Source organism: Amphiura filiformis, chromosome 8 (assembly GCF_039555335.1).
Source record: "Amphiura filiformis chromosome 8, Afil_fr2py, whole genome shotgun sequence".
NCBI lineage: Eukaryota > Metazoa > Echinodermata > Ophiuroidea > Amphilepidida > Amphiuridae > Amphiura > Amphiura filiformis.
The window spans coordinates 52,972,354-52,991,556 of NC_092635.1; the positions used below are offsets into that span (position 1 = coordinate 52,972,354).

At 36.3% G+C, this 19,203-nt stretch overlaps 1 protein-coding gene across 1 annotated transcript in view; it reads right to left on the reverse strand.

Moving 5' to 3' along the window:
- Positions 1 to 288: 288 nt before the first annotated feature.
- The window catches only part of LOC140159211 (dynein intermediate chain 2, ciliary-like), an 80,476-nt gene continuing 61,561 nt past the window's right edge, over positions 289 to 19,203 (reverse strand). The window contains 6 exon segments of the mRNA XM_072182605.1: positions 289 to 3,355; positions 4,021 to 4,072; positions 8,516 to 8,649; positions 9,550 to 9,652; positions 11,868 to 12,045; positions 12,048 to 12,095. Coding sequence (XP_072038706.1) covers positions 3,248 to 3,355; positions 4,021 to 4,072; positions 8,516 to 8,649; positions 9,550 to 9,652; positions 11,868 to 12,045; positions 12,048 to 12,095 — 623 coding nt within the window. The 3' untranslated portion in view covers positions 289 to 3,247.

The window sequence follows — 19,203 nt, forward strand, 5'->3', positions numbered from 1 at the left end:
TTAATCTTTTCATTAAAAAAATGTATACTTTTGTCTGTTGTGCATGAATACTTACACGAGGTTATAGCACTATAGTATTACGCAATGGGACTTGACATCCATCTTAAGAGTCACTACCATGCCATACCATGGGGCAATTTTTTTATTTTTCACAGAAAAAAAATAGATATGCTAAAAATAATGATTCAAACTTTTAAATCTTGCTTGCCTGGATGACAATCAATGGTGTACTTAGAATTTCAAACTTCCAAACTGAAAGTAGTCACACTTTTCTTACCATAAATTGAAAGTGGACACGGTTGTTTGATAATTGTCCATCCCACACATTTCTATTTAATTCCATTATTGGTGTTGATTCAATAATATGGTCTTGTGATTTTTCAAAATACTGTTAATTGGTCTAGCCGATAACACTTTGCAGGTAAAACGAAATTGTGATCCAAATAATTAAAAATATTTCATGGGTAAGCCTACTAAGAAAACTGACGTCACAAATGGAGACAGTGTGTTTTTCACTTAAAATTAGAACCATTAATTCTGTACATTCATAATACCAATTTCATTGCACCACATGTGTGAAAATGGGAAAAAGTTGATAACTTGTTTTTTGTTAACTTATGGTACACTATTATTGAAGGCAAAATAATAGCTTTTCCAATTAAATGAGTCCTGTACTGGTACATTTTGCATTCACTTCAAACCAACAGACTTAAAGTATAATCTTGCATTTCTGAAATCATATGTATTGCATACAACATCATCTGGATGCATTTAGGATTTAAAATTACAAAAAAAAATCTGTCTTATTTTTTGCTCAGTAACAGTCCAGCAAACACAAGAATGTTTTTAAGACATTTTAAACATGTTATATATTAGGTATTGGTTTAGATAAAAGCGTTTTAATAGCATTTAATGTCGGGCTATTATAAAGGTCATAGAAACGTTTTAAAACATTTTGTATGAAAACACACGACAACAATATTTTAAAAATATTTTCAAGATATTATTGTAAAATATTTTTTGCAAACCTTTTTTGCCAAAAATATTATAACACTTGAATATTTGCAGTAGGTTATCAACAAATGTTATGAAAAACTTTATCTAACCCGACATTCAAACATTTTCTGGCAACCTTTTCTAACCTTTTGCAAATGATGTCCATAACGTTTTGTGTTTGCTGGCAGGTAATGTTATGCAAGTTTTGAGTGTGAAACAAATGACCAGGATTCAAGAAACAAACTACAACTACATATTAGACAAAACTTAATACCTAAAGACTTCTAATTACAGAGGACGTCTCTGCTAAAGAACATAATGGGCTATTCGATTTAAATCCACACTCCCTGTGGAAGGTTTAAGGAGAGTCTTCCACAGGAGTGTGCTTTTCAAATGGAATTGGATAGATTTATTTATTTTGAAACCTGTACTCCCTCAGCACATATAAAGTAAGGGCTCAGCATACTGCGGAAGCATTCTCTTGGTCGGACTGACGTCACAAAGGGGAAATAGCCTTGTAAAACCAGTGTGCGCATGTGCAGTTCCCCTTTCTTGAGCTGGTTGCTATGCGCGTGCTTGTGCAAAGGGGACGAAGGGGACAATGTTCCTGGATGTCCGATCGAGTGAATGTCTCGCCTATCATGAGGGTCAACGATAAGTAAGGAGCTGTAAGGGGTGCGTTAGTGAAATCAGAAGGAGAGTTCGCGCCATAAGCGCCGACAAGTTGAGGGCTCTGTGTATGCTCAGATGGGTGATATAGCCATCAGCTTCAGGTTCACAAAGTTGCACATGACATGTTCAGTACAGCTGTTTTCAATTTTTTGAAGTATAATCGCAATTTGCTAGATATGCTCAGCCTTTTCCTGGGAGGGTGTGGACTGGAGTGCAATGTAGCTGTCATCATCATAGTGGGACTTTGATACCATACATTGATCATACAACAATATGCATTGATCATGTGCATTGTTCCCCTGTCCATCAATTCCAGTAAATCTCATTGAAATAATAAAACTTCTTTTCATCTGCAACATTCCCCACATTACTAGACCAACGTCATTAACTTTGTAACTTTGGTAAAACAGAAAATATCACAAATTTCATTTTCTCTTTGGGTGGCATCACATGCTGCAAATCTGCCATCCCATGTAAGAACATGGTATCTCAGAGGCTATTGCACAGTCTCCTCAGAATCGTGTTTTGCAATTTAATTGGAAATTCTGCATTTTTACTTGAGGACAGAACTATTAAAGCAGGATTCATTGACTGAATTATATCCGCAAATAATAGATGAAATTTTCATAATCATGCAGGGCATAAAATGCAAAGATGTGACACAAAAGGTGCACAAGTCTTAATTTTCTGTATCATTCTATGTCATTAACAACACATTTATAACATAAATAGTTTTAATGTTTTAAAAAACACTTTCCCCTTACATGAGAGCTACTTAAAGTTTCACCCTCTAAATTGAAAGGACACCAAGCCCATCATTCATATCGATGGCATAGCATCAGAGAAGATAACTAACACTTCCCACTATGCATTTCTTCCATTTCAATTGTCTGTACTGATTTGCTATCTAGTGCAACATGGGTTGATACTAGTGACAAAAAGTACATCAAATGAACAGAGCACATCCAGATCTTGCAAAATATGTTCATTTCTTGACTATCCAGCCATGTTTAGCCAGTCTATTCTCAACATGAAAACAAAGGGAACCTGTAAAAAGTAATAGAAGTGTCAGTGACTTGATGTAATGAGGGGATGCATCATGTTGCAAAGGATTCTGGGAAGGGTGAGACATCTTATCTGGCATTACATGCACCTGAAAGTGTGGTCTGCATTGAAACAAATGTGTGACACTTATCAGATCTACAACACAAGAACCCCATGCTGGGATGCAACTTTTATGTCTTTACACTGAAGGAATGGGCAATACACCCCCTAGGAAAACATGACCCTAATCTCCCACACATGGGGTGTAGATTTCACATGGAGTCACCCATTCAGGTAATCCCATTTAAAATTCACACCCCCTTTGTGAAAGATTTAGATCCCGTCTTCCATAGGGGGCGTATGGATTTCAATCGGAACAGCCCGATCTAGAACCAAAAGCTTTGAGAAACACATATCTCAGTTTGGACGGAGTTCAATTTGGACGGATTTTATTACATTTTTTTTATATGAATTTTTTCTTCCTTTCTCTGCAAAGTACAATCGGACAGCATCAACATACTACCACTGCGGGGAATCAATTTTTCTCTGTAGTACTGGGTGGTTCCCTGACAAGCGCTAGCAGTTTGTCCATCTTTCCAATTTCAAATTCTGGTCCCTGGTTGAGTGGATTTCCTTTCTTGTCCTATATTGAGAAACAAATAAAGTAGTGGAAAAGTATGTCAGGAAAGCCATGGTAACTGTTAAGGTACTACAAAAGTATTTTATTTATGCAGAAAAATTGCATGAAGTTTTATACATTATACCGTAATGAGAGCAGTCTAATAATCAATTTGTTGTTTAACCAGAAGCTGAAAAAAATCCTTTAGGAGGGGAGAACTATGAGTGGGTTTTGATTTGAGGTTAACTAAATACCGTAAAAACTCAATAGTTAGCATATGTGCTTACTATCAAGCGCTTCTGAAAACATGAAATTGTACCAAAGTCCGGCGCTTTACCAACTGAGCTAATTGGGTTGAGACACACATTTGCAGGTTTACTTGTTTGTGTATAACTATGTGTATCGATGATTTGCATGGGGCTCTTCATGTTTGCATGTTTTAAAAGCACTCGATAGTAAGCAAATAATGCTAACTATCTAGTTTTTACGGTAATGTGTTTTTATACTACTTCCAATCTATAGAGAGTTTATCTGTCAAGTTGTACCAACTCAAAATTGCTCAGTGTGTAATGCTATGGAAAATACGCCATTGTTAAAAAGTCGCAATGGAATTAAGTATAACAATAATAGCATTACTCTTTTTATGCTTTGAAAATAAGAATTACAAGTGTTTATAAGTAACATCTTACCTTTGGATACTTCCTCAAGTTAGGTGACAGTTTCAGACTTGTAACATAACCCCTATAATACAAAGGAAGTGAGATAAAAAATGGTTGAGTTTAATACAGTTACTAAAATTGTACATTTATAATTAACCTCCAAATGTTAACAATCATGAAAAGAGTCGAGGTGGCTCACATATGCATATGTAGAGTTCATATACAAACACTGGTACATTCATTTTTCTCGATTTGATGGGCAATATATCTCATCAAATATAGAGAACTTGATAAGTAAATATGTGCTTCAGTGAAAAGATTCATAAGGTTTGTACTTCAAATCAATTGGTACTTTTTGCATGACAAAACCAAAGTAATATTTTATCCATCTCATAGGAGGACTTCAGTGATGAGGGGGGCCAAAGACCATGAATGGAGAGGAAGGGACATATGTCCTTGGAAGAGAGACAACACACAACAGAAAGCCAGTTTCCTGGGAAAGTGGATCTGATGCTCAGATCTGATGAAGTCCTCTGATGAGATAGACGAAATATAAGCAAAAACTTACTGGATTTTGTCAAGCAAAAATTACCAATTTAATATGTGCTGTGATCATAGTTTCAAAAATATACATTGGATATTTTAAAGTAGGGTGTCAATTCAAAGCTAGCGATATCATAGTGCAGATGTTGGTGGCCTTAAGGCCAGAGTAATGGAAGACACATTCGTTCACGCCCTAATTTGAGATTTCTTGATATTTATCAACACTAAAATGTATTCTTTCACTTGAAACTGATAAAATACAACTTGCTAATATTTACTCGTATTTTTGCTTGATTTGTTTCACTCTTTTCAACTCTAAAAAGTCACATGGCTCAAGACAGCTTAGTAAATTGGCGGGAAATAATGAGTCAGAAATGCTTGTGAATGCGAAATATTTTGATTACGCTGCGATTCGCTTAGCGTGACGTGGCGCAACTCTGCGAGTATGTCCAACGCAGTCTAGGCGCATTCGGTTTGTTGTTCACGCCAGCAAATGTGGTGTAAACAAGACAAAAATTTGCAGTCAAAATGCCACTTAGATTTTTTAATTATTTTGAATTTTGGCGCACTGAAAGCAGACATTATAGATTTACTGATGCAAAAAGATGCATATTTAGACCATGCACCAGATACAGCTTTAACAAGCGTGAAAGTCTTACCGCTTTTAAAATATAAGGACGCTTTTGTGCATAATTTTGACATTTTTTACTAAAACTTTTGACAATATTGCACGATTTTTGTGACAAGATAACTCGAAAAATATGCAAGCAAAAGGTAAACTTTTTGCACTATCGTTTAGAGTACATCAAAGCCTAGGGAAGGTTTTCTCATTTTTTCAAAAATTTGTTTTAAACAAAAATATACACCATTCTGTGCAATTTTTAGCTTAATTGAGTGACAAAATTGCTTTTTTCACATGTTTTTTCAATATTTCAAAAAAGAGATTTAATTTCAAAAAAATAAAAAACCTTCCCTAAGTTCATTTTTCTTCTTTTTGAAAAGCTAACTGATTTTTTTTTACTCCGAACGGATTTTTTTCTAAGTTGTCACAAAAAAATTGGGGTAAAAAAGTGAATTTTTGTGATGTTTTTCAAAAACTCGAGATTTTTGAACAAATATGACGTCACCATGGGATTCCTTGACTCATTTCCTTTCCAAAAATGTATAGTTTTATATACTTTTGACATACAATTCAGAAATAATGATGCTCGAAAAGGTCCATGTTCTCTCCCATTACACTGCCCTTAATGCAAAAAGTTTGAAAATAGCATATTGTATCTGTACTCTTCATATGAGTGTGTATGAAAGTTGAAACTGAATTGTTTCAGATTCCACAAACACCCAACTAATAATTGTGATACTCGCATACGAGTATCATTGTCACAGTGATTTCCCACTTGAGCAGAAATAGATTTTGCCATTCTAAACACCAGGCCTTGAAATAAGGGGCGCAAAAGAGCAAATTTGCGCCTGGTGGTTGGCAAAATGCTCCTGCTTCTGTTGGAAAATTACACACAAAGACATAGACCAGGAGCAATTTATTGTTAAATTATAGTACAATTGCTCCTGGTTCCGAAATCCTTATTTCAAGGCTTGCTAAACACCCACGATTCAGTTGAATAAATAGGTAAATTTTACTTCAATACTTTCGTATTACCCTTGATATTTAAGTTGCATCTCTACTGACAAATAAGTGCCAAGTTATTAGTGATCGCATGCAATGCTTTATATGAATATCTGAGAAATGTGGGAATGGAATACAGATGGAGAATTCATTGAGAGATTTTGTGTACTAAAGAACTTTGGCACCTGCCGATGCTAGCTCCCTCTTAATTGCATAAAACGGACCAGGCTTCGCAGCTTGTTCAGCGAATGGCTGGTTCAGCGAATGGCTGGTTCAGCGAATGGCTGGTTCATGTCAGGATTCAATCAGCCAACAGAACCCCACTTCCATATTTACACATTGGCATAAAAGTGACAAACTTTATAAATAGTGTAATATGGACATGATGTAGCATTAATGTAACAGCTCCTCTGCACATTCAAGGACGTTTAAACTTTTTTGATAACTTGGATCAGGAAACACTCGAGTCCACAGGATATTTCACATACACATACAAAATAAATTTCCTGGAAAATGTGATTTGTCCTTAACTGACCATGTGTCAAAGCAATTAACCATTAGTTGACCTTCAATATAACAAAATCAACATTAAACATACTCAATAAAAGCAGTGAAAATTAAATGTCATTAACTGAAATAACCGAATAAATTTTACAGAAATGGGTGATGTAATACAGCCAAATGAAGTAAGCTTATTATGTAATGCTTTTTTTTGTATTCTGACGTGGAAGAAGCTTCTCTCATAATTACATAATTCACTATGACAAAAGCAATGTACCGTGGGCATACAGCCATAATTCACAACTCCTGCTTCACATAACAGGTGTTCTAAGTCTCGAAATCGTTCGTAACTCACGACGAGTTGTAAGTTCCATTTCACTAAACTTGCTTATGAACGGTACCCTTCGTAAGTAATAGGGATTTACTACAGGGACCCTTCATAAAGTTACGTCTAGTATTGGGTATTCATAACTTTACGAACGGTTGCTTGAGTTACGAAGAGTGAAAAAAATTAGCGAAATGGACCCCTGGTGAGGTTGGGTGGATTAGAGATTTTGCGGTCTGCTGATTTGGCGCCGTTTACAGCATAAACACGGAAGAGGGGTTCTGATTGTCTAATTGAATTATGTCATCATCATATTGGCACCTCATTTGCTGATCAAGCTGCATAGCATTACTTGACTTGGTTCTTTTTAGGCAATAATCCGAAAGAGCAGTCGGACACCTATGAAGGACCTTGCCGAATACTACAGACGAGGATCTACATCCTCACCATATACCAGTTACAAGACTAGACATAATCCGTATCCCACCATAAGCCAAGCCTAATAACAATTTCATCAAATCCAGATGAAACGGTATCTATCACACAAAAATTCTATCGGGCTGATTATTGATCATTTCTTTTTCAAATCGGCAGCGGGGGCCCTGGCTCTGGCCTTGTTACAACAACACTCGACGTGAAGCTCTGTCAGAGGGAGCTTACGTTTCTGACAACTCTCACAAGCCTAATGATAGATTTGGCATCAGATCAAACATCATAACACTAGGGTGAAACGAAATAATACAAAAAAACTTTCTTTGTATTTGATAGGAATAACATTTAACTTTTTTGTTGCAAATCTGCTGAAAAAATACCACCTACTTGCCTGTACAGCACTGGCAAAGCGAACTTAGCGAAGTCATTATGATTACATGACAACCAGTGACAACACGCAAGAGTGTTAATCTCAGAATATAAAATGGGAGCGTATTTACGAGCAGAGGGTAGGATACGGGAAAAATCTAGTTACCAAATTGTCATCTTGTCCAATGAAATCACAAGAATCTTCTTGGAGGTATTTTCTTGGTCATATTTTCTTTGTAAAGTCACTTAACTTTAGCATACCCTACCAGGATTATAGCCAAAGTGTCAGTTTATTTAAACCCCCAACTGCAAGAACATGGGGATAGGGTATTGGATTTCTGTATGTTAAATAGTGCTTACAAATCATGCAAGTAGATACATGGGCATATGTAGACTGCACCTTGCCCTGCTGTGTATCTGTTTACAGTGTATCACATCACTTGTTGGGATATCGTATGTTTGGGCAAAGTCAATAACTACTTACAAAGCTTACTAAAATGGTCAACATATCTACAAACAGCTAGTAAAATGTTTTTTAAGACTGTTAATTATAAGTATTGTTTTATACCAGTGGGTGTATCTATTGCAGGGTACAAAGTTGGGAAACCATTAATTTTGTGTACAGACTTGCATGTGAACAATAAAGACACAGACTGGTAATATAAACAAGATTAAAGCCATTTAAAAAGAATAAGGTGGATAATCGTGAAGTTTTGCTTAATTTTAAGTACCTGTCGTCTCCAACTAGAATAATAGGATGACTCGGGTTGAATGCTATATGACAGAGCTTGGTCTTCTTCTTTTGCACCACGGCTTGCTCGCAGATCGGCTCATACTTATTGATATTCAGGTCAAACACATGCACCTAGAACAAAGAAAAAGTAGTCAGTTCTTACACAAATTTGTCGGAATCCTTGAAAGTTTTTATTTTAGTACAAGTTTCATATTGTCAACTTCTAAGTATTCCCATTGTTTTTTCTTATATACAGAAAAGTATTTGATCAATTGTAAGTGTTTTTAGATACATCGATCACTCTGTAATATCCATAGCGTAACATGACTATATTGGCAGTGATTCCTTATGCCCATATATGGAAGTAACCACAAGATACCTAATAAGTCACATGACTTAATTGAGGGGTAGTGATTGGTTAACATTTCTGTCAAGTATCACAATTGACCAGGTAATGTGACGTCAAACAAAAACGGGTCAAGGGTGTAAACAGTAGTTTCTGATTGGTCAGAATTTGAATGACAAAACATTGAAATCAGATGCACAATAACTGCATTATATACAATGAAAATGGCAGAAGAAAAAAAAAGACAAAAACCAAGCTTCTATTGGCTGCTGGTTACTCCATGGGTTTTGTGACGTGGCAAAGTCATTTTGGTGAATATAATTGAGACAAAACCCTATGACCGGGAATATGCTTGGAAATTCATTTTACAATCCATCAAAAACTTTTCTTCAGAAATCATACATGCCTATTCAAGCAACAACAATAACAAAAGCTACAGTATATTCCAAAAAATGTATACCCTCCCTCATCGTACACACATACTTACATAACAAGAAACATCATCACCCAAAAAAAAATCCAGCATATTGCTAATTTTCTGCCTTCGACACACACCATAAAACAATATGGCATTTTTGATCACATTATCATAGCAATCAACAAATATTTGAGTACTTTATTCTTAGAAGGCCCATTCTTTTATTTTTAATTAACAAATAGAAACTAAATGAGTGCCCTCCAAATACCTTTCCATCAGCCGTTACTGCAGCGAACACGGTAGCTGAGTAAGGAGCCCACGCCACATCACCGACTGAGCTTCCCAGATCAAAGGTAAACATAGGCCCTTTCCTGTAAAGAATAATAATAATTAAAAAAAATGAAAGTGAAATTAAGATTGAAATCATAGTTAATTATAGAAAAAATGAGTACCTACTGATCTAATGTCTGTTGCGCAACGTTTGGCGTTAGCCATTGTGAGAATCAATTCAAAAGAACCGCCCACCGTGGACACTCTGGAAAAAGAAAGTCTATGATTCTAGGGATTGCTAGGTTAGTGACAACATAAATATGACATTCAACTATGATTTAACATATTGTGTTGGCATAATTAGGCCAAATCACATAATTGTGAAACATTTTACGGGTACATATATTCTGTACAAAAAAGTTTGTCAAACTTAATTGATACAAGGATTGATTTAGACGCCAAACATTAACAAGATCATTTTGATCATTATAACCCAATGCATAATCCAATTCAAGTAAATTCTTTTGTAAGTCTCTTTTGACCTATCTTTGATCATTGCAGAACAACATCTTATTTTTTACTTGTAACATCCAGAAGAAGTAACATTTTCATGCTAAATGAAATTAATTTCACTTATTGAAAATCAAACTCATTTCACTTATTGAAAATCAAACCTAAAAGTCTACATCTACATGTAACCTACTTGGCACCTGATTTGATTTGATGCATATTTTCCCATAAATCGGTAATCCTGACACCAAAAAATAAGGGGTTTTTTTTCTGGGGTTTCTAAACAAGATTGTACCTTGGTATTATTTGAAAACCACTACTGAAGTCAACTACCCTTCAATAAATTGCTATCGGAATGTCACTTAAGGGGCAAAGTAAGGGGAGTTACATTAGTCTATGCCTGAAGTTGAGATTTCTAGATACTTATACTATTCTTTCACTTGAAATTGATAAACTTTTAATATGCAACCCCCTTCACAATTTTTAATATTTCCTATTATTCTAAAAGTTCACATGGCTCATGCCAGCTACAGCAAATTGGTGGGAAAATTGGTGAGTCCGGAATGCGCAGGTTAGAAAATACACGAATTCTCTACCCTTTCTCTCCCTTTAATGTCCATGATGTGCAAAGTGACTTGCAACAAGTGACTAGCATCATGAGATGAATGCCAAAGTCAAGCGCAAGTCAAGGTTTTTCAAATTTGTTTTTATTTTTAGTAAATACTACAACCGCAGTACTTCCTATTTATTTTCTGAAATTGGGTGCTAGGAATGCCCACCCAAGTCAAGGATAGTGCAAGTTTTATAATGATGGTCACCATATTTATCAGATTATGTAAGTGGCCTGAAGCGATTTTGCAGGAAAATGCAGGAAGAAGCACATGAATTTGGGCTCTAAAGCCTTAAACAGGCCAAAAATAAATAAAAGCATAAAATTGTGGAGTAATAAAATGCATGAAATCAGGCCAATGCCTGAAAATTAACGTCCCTGTATTTATACAAGGCTATTCCAGTTGAAATCCACACTACCCCAGTGGAAGATTTTGGATATATCTTCCACAGATTGAGTATGTTTTTCAAATGTAATTGGTCAGGGTTAAGCATTTTTGAAACTGCATGCTCCCCCTGTGTTATGGCCTTACCTATATCTTCCACAACTGGAGTGAGTATTTCAAATGGAAATTATCCAAGTCTATTCTATTCAAAATTGATACTCCCTCTGTGGAAGACTTTAGCTAAATCTTCCACAGGTGTAGTGTGGATTTTAAATGGAATAGCTCATTCAAGGAGCGATGAAAGTGAAGATAGAAGTGATTATTTTTGTAATCAAAGGAAAAAACATAAATTTTTGTCTCAAATTCTCAACCCTATCCATATTTTGTACACTTTATTAACAGGACTCATGAGCAGACAAGTTAGCTCAAGATGTTATTGCTTTTTTTCATTATTTAAATCATCATTTCTCTGTCTCGAACCACCACAACAGCTTACAACTCTTATGTGATATTGGCCTATTCCACTTAAAATCCACACTACCCCTGTGGAAGATTTAGCTCAAGTCTGCCACAGAGGGAGTATCAATTTTGAAAAGAATAGACAATTGGATAACTTCCATTTGTAATACTCACTCCAGTTGTGGAAGATATAGGTAAAGCCATAATAGAGGGGGAGAATGTATTTCAAAATGAATACCTCTGACCAATTACATTTGAAAAACATACTCCCTCTGTGGAAGATTTTGGGCAGGGGTAGTGTGAATTTCAAATGGAATAGCCCAATGCTTGTGTGGTGTGTATCCCTACTCACTTGTAGGTGTGATCCCAAATCTTAACGCTCCAATCTGCACTGCACGAGATGAAGATTTTGGGATGGAAGTAGTTCCACTGAACACTGTAGACGGCCATGTGATGAGCATCAAATGTGTCCAGGAACTGGCTGGAATAGGCCTTGGAACACTTGTGTATTTTACCCTCTTCCGTGCCACGAGAAACAGGTAGTCTGTCTGCTTGTGGAAGTCGAAACATGTACCGCAACCTGAAAGTACAAAGAATACAGGAAGTCAATAGTTTTGTTGTTAAACATACAAGACAAAATATACTTCAACACATGTATGAATACAAGGATGAATTAAATGTACACAACTTCATATTAATCTCGCCTCCTTTTTTAACCCTAACACGGACCATGGTTTTTTGCTACCGGAAGGCAGAGAACTGAGAGAAGGAACAAAAAAGGACAAAAGATGAACAAAGATTTCACTTGGTACCACCAGGAATTAACCCTGGGACCCCTCGGGTGCCACACACACACACACACACGATCACCGACCTCATGCCACGGGGGTTTTGCTAGTGTTTCAGTGGGTATAACATGCCTTAGGGTGATTGCATCATGGCATCATGTGGCATGCTTGCATGCTCCTTGGTTTTCCTTGCAAGAATTTGTACGATTTTTACCGGTTAGGGTTAACACATAGGTTTAATAATGGAAAATATGTGCTAATTAACCCTTACACGGACCACAGTTTTTTGCTATCAGAAGGCAGAGAAGAAATAAAAAAGGAGAAAAGTTGAACAAAGATTTTCCTTGGTTTTTATACAAAATAAGACCAACATGTTTCTTTTAATTTGTTATTCTGTAATTTATTTTTGCTGCAAAATATTCATATAATATAGGGATGGATCTAGGATTTGAAATCCCTCCACCCACTCTCATGAATCCATGTCAATCTACTCTTTAATATTTTTTAAAGTATTGACTAATATTCTCTTACAGGAGGCTGATCCAGGATTTGAACTCCCTCCACCCACTCCCCTGAATCCATCCCTGATAAGTCATAGTGATACAGCAATAAATAAACTCATCATCAATGTGTCAATTTCATGTGATATGAGTGATGACTAAATCACAATAACAGGTCACTTGTCAATCAAAAATGATATTTTCCCCAAGGGTTCATACCACTAACAGGGATGTAAGTTGCTGTTGAAAAACACACCCTGAAATGGTACGAGTGAAGCAAGTAAGCCGAATGCTTGATCGGAGCACTATCTTTTTTGTGAACGCTAGGTATCGGGGAATAGGCTATGAGGGTATCACCCCCAAAATATTTTTTGTTTTTAGTGACAAAAATCACAAAATATCTAAATCCACTTTCGGAAATGATAAAAATAAAAAACCATGGGAAAATCCTGATTTCAGATCCGAATCCGGGAAAAAAAACCCGGAAAACTTGCATCCCTGCACTAAATCAGTCTGTGAAGCAGCATTCACTAAAGGTTTATCATGGCACACCAAAAGTGCCAAATTTGCATACAAATTGTGCAAAATTTTAGTGCTGAAAATCATAATATACTGAAGCTTGTAAATGTGATCTCTACAGCTTTGAAAAGTAAATGTGAAAGTTTGCAAGATGTTTACGTCTATCTACATATGAAGAAACAAGGTCAAACAAAGCGTGGCTAGCAGCCAGATATAAATACACTACAAAGTCAGACCTTTTACATATATCGTTAATTTTCTCCAAAAGTAGACAGAAAATGTGGAGTAATTTTCAGATATATATTATGCAGAATTATCTTCTCATGAAGACAGGCATGTTGCCAGCATTTTTTTTCGCGGGCCAAAAGTAGACCTTTATCCCTCCTGCAATTGATTTTTGGATCCTATTTTTTAACCAATTTTACAGAAAGTTCATGATTTGAGGTATATTTATCAAAATTTTTGACATTTTTTACCCAATTTTGCTATATCTTTACAGACAAAGCAGACCGTTTGCAGATTTATAAAGAGGTGCATTTCCCCCACTACACCCCCTAGCTACGGGAGATGATACGTAATTTAATATTCAAACAAGAGGTAACTTGACTTATGGCCGGAAATATGACCCCTACTTTGCATGTAATGTCAATGAGAAATTTGTGGTTTGTACCTCCATCTCTTTAAACCTTCACTGGTCCAATTCAAGAGTTGCATGTTGCAGAAAACCCCATCAAAATTAGACATTCAGCTCCTGAGATATGCCTCAATTACAAGACACTCACACACAAACTGGGCTATTCCAGTTGAAATCCTTACACCCCTTGTGGAAGACATGATCTTAATCTTTGACACAGGGGGTGTAGAGTTGCAATGGAGTAGCCCATTCAGGTAACCCCATTTGAAATTCATACTCGTGTGGAAGATTAAGGGCATGTCTTACATAGAGGGTGTATGGACACTAACTGGAATAGCTATAAAAGATTCTTTTTGGCCAAAAGCCAAAATTCATCTTAATAACAACAAACAATGCACATTTTTAGGCAAACAGCAAAATTGCATTCAAAAATATCACACAATGATGAACTTTTTTCCTCATTATTGCAAATAGAAGTCTGCACTTTTTCAACTTGAAAATGACACAATGCAATGTTCTATGAAATTACTCCCATTTTCATTTTCTTTCATCACTTTTGATACCATCAAACTTTTCCAAACTTAGCGGGTATCCTATGATCATGATCATGATTATTAAAATTCATTGAAGTAATCAAAGTAATAATCCAGTTTCCACTCATTTCATTCAGAAAATTGCAAAGACCATATATGGCCAGCCCACAAATAATTAATGAATGGAACCACCCTAAGATTCCAATTTGACCTTGGTTTCATTATCGCCAAGATTCACAGAAGGCATCTTCTCTGTAAATCTACTTATACCCCTGGATGGGATTGCGAGTTGCAGAATCCGCGCTTGATTAATTCGAACTTGAACTCTTTAGGTGAGCCTGGGAGTCGACAACAAAAACCAAAAATAGTTGCTATTGTGCGTTGCCCTATACATGTTCACCAGAGCATGACTATCATTGCATTTGACACTGCAAATTCAGTCTTTCGTGTGATCGTATGAATGGCATTCCAGCGTTCGACCAGACAATGCTTGACCGAGATTGACTGACTATCTTGTTTGTCTGTGTTGGTAGACCTTGTTTGCATGGGTCATGTGAAGGGTGCTACCAAACTTTTTCTGCTAACTGGGGAGTTCCTTGGAAGACTTAATCTATCCAGTAGTTTGAAATCGGAAGCAATATAACAATAGACGGCATTCTTCTTTGGATAATAATAGGAGTATCAATTAACACTGTTGGCCAATTACTGGGACATGCATCTTGGATGCTACTTTCAGGTGAAGTTTGTGGTAACTTTATAATCGGAAAATTGTATGGACTATAAAAGAAGCCATATCAAGGTGGTTTGGGAGTTACGAGAGGGTGTCAATTGAACTTCTAAGCTATGCACTTTCACATTTCTATGCATTGGACTATTGCAGTTGAAATCCACATACCCAGCTACACCCCCTATAGAAGACATTACCAGTTAATCTCCCACATAGGGGTGTAGATTTCAAATGGAGTCACTCATTCAGGTATTTCCATTTGAAATTCACACACCCTGTGTGGAAGATTAAGGTCATGTCTTCCATATGGGGGTATATGGATTTCAACTGGAATAGTCTATCGCATTTTTAAAAATATCACATAAGTTCTCAGTAATAATGCTTGGATACAATCAGTGACGCAACACATTTAGAGAGTATTTCTCCAAAACTCAAGTCGGTCTGCAGTTAATAACTTAACTTTGTAGCGCTGTGATAGTGAGGCAAAGAAACGTTTTTTAGTGATAGATTATGAGTGATAATGTGCAATAATTAATAATTATCTGTCACCTGGGTAGGCATACTTTATGATTGCTAGCCAAAAATGTTTACTCGCCCCTTCTTGGCATGCCAAAAAAACTCTCTCGGCCTGCAAATAAATTCTTGGCACTCCATTTGCATGTGCCAAATTTTTGAGCACCCATTTTGCAAACCTTTAGCTAGCTGTACAATAATTACAAGCCCTGGGGAGGATAAAATTGGAGGGAAAGATTTTTTTGGCAAGCCAAAGGGGGGGGCAATTTATCGCTTGCATTATAATAAAATAGACAATTTAAGGTTTGCAAAAAGGGAACCCAAAAATTTGGCATGTGCAAAGGAGGGAGGGGGGGGGGAGCCAAAGATTTTTTGGCAGGCCAAAAAGGGGGCAAGCAATTTTTGGCAGGTTGAGAGGAGGGGGGAAGCAATGTTTGCCATACTGTTTCGAAATTCCCCTCCCCCCGCATAATTTTGCACAGGCCCATAAATACCTCAGAATAAGCAGTGTTTTCTGTGTTCTCTGAAAATATCTTCAGCCGAATGAAGCCAAATGTAATTTTAATATTCTGAATGCCCATGCAGAGCTGATTTTGTATCAAAATAAGCATGGCGTGGCAAGACGTACATCCAGAAATCATAAGAATATATCTACAGCATTCTAGTATATAAAAAGTACCATATTATTAAACAAAGCAGGGAAATGTACATGTAGGTTGCATTCCTTGCAATCACTGGCTCAAAAAGAAAAGAAAGAAAAAACACTCTCTCAGGGATGTGACGTAACACTTCCACATATTTCCACCTTCCCAACTAGGGATATACTATAATATAATATAACTCCCCATCTTACTATATAAAACTCTTAATAAACACAAACGGAACCGCACCCAGGTAATATTATCCTGATATTATGCCCTAATTCAAATCTATATACAAGGCAGAACATCCTTTGGCACTTCCACTTTTCGCACAAACCAGTCCATAAATACTTCCACTGACATGACTATATATTTCCACAACTTCCAAAGTCATGGTCAAATTGTTATGGTTCAATTAACTTCCTTTATCAGCATAAAAAGTACAAATTATGTATATTTATTATCTTATTATCGGTTATGAACTTAATGTTGAGAGTTTTTAAACACAAAAGGTATCAGGAAACTGTGAGGTTATAGTGCATCAGAGATATTTTCTCTGAAAGTGTGAAGCAGGCTCTGCTTCGAAGCAGTACATAGAATATAATAATTGTAGAATTTCTTCTTGCCCCCATACACTACCTAGCACATGCAGATATACGTAGTGTATGAACGGTGTCTCGTGGTTCGGAAAGTCACGTAAAGCTGGTGGTCCCGTGTATAGGAAGAGTCAAATCCTGTGCACGTTAAGTGCAGTGTACGAAATATGCCTCAAAAAGTTACAGGCCAGCCGGGCTTGACCTTAAAAGTTACCAGCCAACCGGGTCGGCAACTAGATGCCAGTCAGAAAAGTTACCGGCCAGGCCAAAAAGTTACAGGCCAATGGCCGGCTGACCGGCCCTATTTCAAACGCTGGTTAAGTGTCAGAGCTATTCGAAAAGAGAAGGGGGACCATTCCTGGTTCTGATATCTGTATAATCACTTCCTCTAAGTTCCAGAGGACTTCCAAGTTAGCTCAAATGAGCTGCTATAGGAAGTATAGGAAAAGAAAGAAAGAAAGAAAGAAATAGGAAGTATAGGAAAAGAAAGAAAGAAAGAAAGAAAGAAAGGATATATCCCTTTCTCCATGGTAGTCAGGGTTTTACAAAATTCCAAAATACACATTTTATGCAAAAACAGGTGGAACACATGAGTCTTTATCATTGACTTTAAGCTTGATGATTTTTGATTTCTGCAGGAAGAGTGTTTCAGGATTTAGTAATGGTAATCCGAAATTGTCATAAAATTACTCAAGTACATCCTTTCTGCAAAAAAACATCCTTGTCTTGTCTTTTTGCATTATGTGTAATACTAAATGTCTAATGAAAGTCTTTTTGTTTTTGTTTTCCTAAATTGTACTGGTTTTGAAAAGAAAAGCTTCAGTTGATTTGATCACAACTTAAAAGGGCATTTCGTGATCCACAGCCTCATCCCCCTACTTTTCTCAAAAAAAGTTGAGATTTTTATACTACTGGAAACCTCTGGCTACATAATGTTTATGTACAAAAAAATTCTTGCAGATTAATTCATTTTGCACAAATATCACCAAATTTGAATTATGTTCCGGTGCACCAGAACGTAATTCAACACAGTGGCCTATGGAGCATAATCCTGTGTAACTCACAAACGCAAAATCGTAATGTACTGAAATTTTGGGATTAAGCTTTTTTCCGAGGATGCTAGGATCACAAAATACTCCTTTAATAAGTGTGTAATTCAGCAGGCTTAATCAAAATTAACATATGCAAAGTTTTGAACAAAATTATACCATTCATGCTGGGCCAAAATTGTAGTGACATCATTGACGTCGCCTAACCTCATTTTAAATCGTTACATGCAAAATCTATGTGACATCTTCAGATAACAAGAAAAGCGTGACATGGAACATGGTCGATTAATGTCACTGCATGAAGCCATGTTACTTCATCACAGCAAGTAAATTACTTGGTAAATATTCCGCCCATTCATATGTAAAATTCAATAACTATTTTTCAATTTGGGCAGACATTTGTATTAAGTGATTCAATAACTAATTCATAAGAAATGTTTTTTCTACAGAGCAAATGACCCTTAAAGAGAAAAACCAAACATGCGACAGATCACAGATCTCAATAAATAAAAGTTTCTTTACCTCGCTAACCATGCGTAAAATTTAGGAAACTCTCTTTGTACCTGGCTTCTACGTAACATCTAAATATATCCCATTGACAATGGTAAGCTCACTGAACTGTGCAATCAATCACTTTAACTCACACAGTCAATGCTACCTACCGTCTGGTCTGGTGGACGTGCAGGTATTACTGCAGCCAATGGCTATTGAAATCCACTTCCGATTTCTGAAAACTCTTGAGGTGAACCCTAGATTGGGGAGTATTTTTCAGGGTAACATTCCTTTAACTGTTATTTTGAAGTTTTGCTGATAAAAGTTTTTGCAAACTATAAAGTGATTGATGGCATTAGATCTTCTTCAAGGTCACCATGTCATTTTGTGATAACCACTGTTTTTTCAATTCTGCCTATTACATCTTAAATAGAAATTCAAAGTAAAAGAGCTTACAATAGGAACTATACCACCCATCAGTTGTCAATTAATTAATTGATTCATTTATTATTTTTAAAGAAAAAGAGAGACCTTAACCCTCTCAGGCATGCCTAACTAGCTTAAAGGGACCATTGAAAGAAAAACATATTTGGCATCAAAATAAAGCTAATAACATATAGAATCCATTTCTAAAATGATAAACGCAATTTTCCTTTATTTTACCCCCAAATCAGCAAATAAAGACAAAGCGCCCAA